Source organism: Leucopleurus acutus (genome assembly GCF_964270905.1).
Source record: "Leucopleurus acutus genome assembly, chromosome: X".
NCBI classification, from domain to species: domain Eukaryota; kingdom Metazoa; phylum Chordata; class Mammalia; order Artiodactyla; family Delphinidae; genus Leucopleurus; species Leucopleurus acutus.
The window spans coordinates 26,706,802-26,711,588 of record NC_139148.1 but is presented as its reverse complement, the minus strand read 5'-3'; the positions used below and the strand labels follow the sequence as shown (position 1 = coordinate 26,711,588).

At 48.8% G+C, this 4,787-nt stretch overlaps 1 protein-coding gene across 1 annotated transcript; it reads left to right on the top strand.

Annotated features, from left to right (window-relative positions):
* Window positions 1–2,999: 2,999 nt before the first annotated feature.
* LOC309978168 (myb/SANT-like DNA-binding domain-containing protein 7) lies at window positions 3,000–4,251 on the top strand (the record flags this gene model as incomplete). The annotated part of the gene is given in 2 exon segments (XM_082864528.1): window positions 3,000–3,547; window positions 3,549–4,251. Coding segments are annotated over 2 exon segments (1,251 nt in total).
* Between the last annotated feature and the right edge of the window lie 536 nt (window positions 4,252–4,787).

Genomic DNA, 4,787 nt, shown 5'->3' with positions numbered 1-4,787 from the left:
GGAGAAGTTTAGAGAGAGAGAGCTCTATATCTTGTGAAACAGACAAGGTCACTGCTTAGTCAACCTTTCTTACAAAAGAGTTCAATGATAACAGCCAAATTAGAGCCCTGGTCAACCGCAGCTGATGATGGGCTCTGTTGATGGGTGCCCTTGGCTAGACCTGAAAGTGATGTCCTGAGAAATGATTACACTTCTGCTCAATAAGCCAAAGATGTATCCATTAAAGGCTGAGCAGAAAGGAGGAATAAAGGTGGAAATGCATCCTCTCGATCAGTCCACATATTTGACCTCTTACTCTCAGTCATGGTCTCCAGTGTATCTATCACACTCCGTCACGTGTATGGATTATTCTAGTGCAGTTTCAGACACACAGACTCCTTGATTGTTGAGCTCCTTATAATCTTAGAAAGATATACTCAGGTATGTAAACCAATGAATAGTTCTTAAAAAGCCATATGGAGAAATTAGGACTACGTGCTATTCACTCATTCAATAATTATTTATGAGGACTGTGTTAGATGCTAGGTGTTCTAGCCTCAAGATGAGCATACTTTAGTTGGAGAGACCAACATTAAGAGTGATAGGTAAGTGCTGTGATAGAACGAAGTACACACAGAGAAATGGAGTGTTATCTTGACTTGGGAGTTGTGGGTGTCCTGGAAGCTTCCTCAGGTGTGATACCTGAAAAAGAATTTTGAAGACTGAACAGGAGATGTTAAGGAGAATAAACATTGCAGGTAGAGAGTGGAGTGGGCGACAATGGACCTTTCCATGTTCACAGTCAAAGTGGAGGAGGATAGGGAAGAGTAAGGAAAGAGAAAAGATGCTGGAAAAGAAACAGGACAGATCAGAGAGAACCTGGCAGTTCAACTACAAAGTTTTAATTGGATGTGAAAAACAATGTAATGCCACTGCTGAATTTTTTTGTGATCAGATTTTCCCTTCGGAACATAGACAAATGTGGAAGATGAACAAAGCATCTGAGTATGGATGAGGCTAGAGGCCTGAGATCTATTGGGGACTGCTGGAAAAAAGTCTGGAGAGACATGATGAAGGCTCAGCTAAGACAGAGCAGTGAAGAAGACGGGAGTGATGCTGAGAGATACTGATAACCAGAAATTAGAGTTCTTGGTGACCAGATGGGCAGCAAAGGAAAGAATTCTGAAGGGTAATGTTTGGATTTCTAGCTTTGGGCATCTGGGTAGACAGTGACATCATTGTCAGACAGAGAGAACACAAGAAGATAAATGGGGACTTTGGGAAAAAGTAGTGACTCTTCTCAAGTTCAAGATGCTGTGGAACATCTAGGTGGAGCTGGAAATGGAATGAAATGCGGCAATTCAGACTACATGGAATTAAAAGGGAAGGGTAAACTTTCCCACACCTAATCCCCTTTTGTGTTTGTCTATCCTGGCCTTTTGTAGAAAAGGCCTCCATCTGAATGACAGGAAGATAAAGAAAGAGGGGCCTCATGGATGGCGTGGAGGGTGGGTGGGGACTAGAGGAAAGGCAGGGATTTGATAGGTAGAGGGGAAAAGAAAAGGCAGTTCAGGGAGGGAACAGAAAACCAACAAACGTAAGACACCATTACCAAGCAAGGCAAGAGCAGAGGGTTCAAGATGTGGAAAAGAGGAAAGTAAGCATTACCAAGAGGATGGTGCTGGATTTCTGAATGAATTTATTCTCCGGATGGATGCTGGGAAGTTTAGACTTTAAACAACCAGCAGTAAGAAGCCATGGAAAGTTCCTGAAGAGAGGAGGAGCATTATAAGATTCATATTTTACGAATATGGTTTGGAAACAGCATCCACGAGAAAAGTAGGCCTAAGGGGAGGCAGAGATCTGTTTAACAGGTGATTGGAATCTTCCCGCACCTCCAGTGCTGTGTCAGGGAGAGAACAGCTTCCAGGGGTTCTGCGGGCACAACTCTCCCCTGTCAGGAATATGGCAGCACTCGGGCAATTGGGATTGAAAAAAGTCATGCTATATATTCCTTCAAAGGGGACCTGGCCACGGCCCTCTTGAAGAACCAGGGAGATAGCCATGAGTATTTTTTCCTTTAGAGAAATACAGAAGCAAATAAAAATAAAGCTTGCGGTAATGACAATTTTTTACCCAATCACACGTGCATTACTAAGTGTCTTCCGTGGGCTGGAAGGTGTGATTCTCTGAGTCGGCTGCTGAGTTGAGATGACAGGAATTGCTCAGTGTTGATAACACTTGGATGTTGCTAATGTAATTACAGTTTCCCAAACCAGTCTCAAAAACTAAGGTTCTGGGTTCTGCGGCCCGGCGCTGTTGCGGAGGGGAAACCACTTGTTACTGCGGCCGCCGTCTCTGCCGCTTCACGGCGGCCATCGGGGTTCACCTGCACATCCGTCTGTAAGGAGGGCCGGGCTGATGTGGTTGCCAGCGATGCAGACGACAGAGCTACTCCAGCTGTGCCGCTCACACAGAAAGTGTGGGACTCGAGGGACATTGTTCCAGCTAATGATTAAGAACTCTCCAGACAATAGGGGCTTCTTAGACAATGGGTGAATTTCCAGGATGTCCGGCCCCCTTCCGAGAAGGAGGGAGATAAACAAAATGTAAAAAAGGTGTCTGTCAAAGAATCAATCAGGAAGCCTGGGACAGGTTCCCTCTCTGGTCCGAACAGAGGCTAAGAACCTATCATTAAAAAATCACCATTGAATCCACACTTTGCATAACAGGAAATTGAGACCTATAAAAATACATGTTCACGCCCTGGGGGGGGGGTTCCTTCTTCGGCCTCCTGCGTGAGGACCAAGGAACCCCGGTGCACCGGCCTTCAATAAACCTCTTGCGTTTTGCATCGGCTTCCGACTCTTGTTGTTTCCTGGGCGAGTCGAAACTCCTAGGAGACCGCGAAGGTCTAACAAAAGTAAAGAGGTTGTTGGACTGGCAACAAAACAAAGTAGAATGAGGAATATTTCAAATACAGTAACGAAAGTAAAGCAGATCCTTGGCAGAAGCCAGAAATGCGGTCCTCGGACCTGGCTTCTCGGCAATCAGCCCTGAGAGGGAAGAATCGGCTGGCTCCTGAGATAGACCAGAGCGCACAGAGCGCACAGAGCCTCCCCACACCTCCAGATCGGCACCTTGCTGCCCAGGAGCCTCCTCCAGGTGGCCTTCCTTCGCAGTCCACTACGGTCCCTTCCAATAGCAGTGCGGGCATCCGGTGGTCCAGACAGGAGACACGGACGCTTTTCTCCGTACTAGGTGAGGCACAGCATATTCAGCGCCTCCAGACCGTGCATCACGATGCAGACGTCTACCAGACTGCGTCTAAGCGGATGCAGCAGGAAGGCTTCCGCCGCACCGAGCGTCAGTGCCGCTCCAAGTTCAAAGTCCTGAAGGCACTATATTTAAAGGCCTATGTGGCCCACACCACAGGTATGGGTGATCCACCACACTGTCCCTTTTATGATACGATGGATCACTTTCTCCGAAATCAGATAGTGACTGACGCACATAACTTAACGGAGGATGCTGCTTGGGCCCAGCACTGTGATCAGAACTCAGCGGCCTGACACCCCAGGGGAAGAGGGAACCAGCATTCTGGGAGCAAAAATGACTCAGGCAGCAGATCGTCAGCCTATCTTGAAAACAGTTAAGGAATCAGATGAAGATTGTCAACTGAGGATCAGTGACCAGATGCGAGAAACCAGCGACCTTGAGGACTCCTGGGATGACTCCTCAGGTGCAGGGTGCTCTCAAGGGACCCCCAGCTACAGCAGCTCCCACCGCCTTTTCAGAGGTGCAGCCGCTCCCTGTCAGAACAGCCCCATGACCAGACTGGGAGTGTGTGGTGAGCCCAGCCCCTGCACCAGCTCCGGCCGAAACACTCCCGGGGTGGCCTCGGCACAGCGGCCTCCGGGCTCCTCCTCCAGAGTTCCTTCTGTTCCTGGTGGGGATGGGCCTTTGACCAGTGAGGCCCCTCCCAGGTGGGCAAGGCGAAGGCGGCGGTCCATGGCCAAGATTATCGCAGCCCAGTCGGCAGAAAACAGGAGATTGGCAGGAGAACTTTCAAAGCGGGAGGAAGAAAAATTGGACCGGCTGATTGCCATTGGCGAGGAGGCCAGTGTTCAGCAGGACACCGCCAAAGAGCTGCGCAGGGACTCCGTGGTCGCGGTCAGACGCCTGGCTACAGCGGAGGAAGAGGCAACCGGTGCTTTTCAGCTGGCGCTTGAAAAGTTGCTTCAGAGGTTAATTTCAAACACCAGAAGTTAGGAGCTGATCACACAAGGGTGTATTTCCTACTCTGGCAGAGGCCCGGGTCCAACAGCTGCCTTCTTGTAGCCTGCCTCCTTTTCTGTGTCCTCAGAAAAAGAGTGGATGGACCATGAACGTGCAGAAGGGTAGGAATACACTTGCTTCTCCCAAGCGTCTCCACTAGTTGAAAGACCTTTCAGAAACGTGAGAGGTAGCCTAGTAGACAACGGAAGCGGCCAAGTCCAGAGAGCTAGTTAGCCCTGGTTTCATCACGGATGTGCGACAATTTAGTTTACCTCTCAACGCCAGTTTCCTCGGCTGTTAAAAGGGAGCAACCTGCCTACCTCACAGGGTTGCTGTGAGGATCAGATGCCTTAAATAGATGTGAAAGGGTTTAAAAGCACTAGACACATGTAAGTTATTAAACCATATGACCTTGGCCGAGGTCAGACTAGGGTGAGGCACAGTAGCTGACAACATACATACGGAATCAGGGCTGTATACCGAGACCTCATTGCTTGAATCTACTAGTTTAACTTGACTGCTTCCTGGAG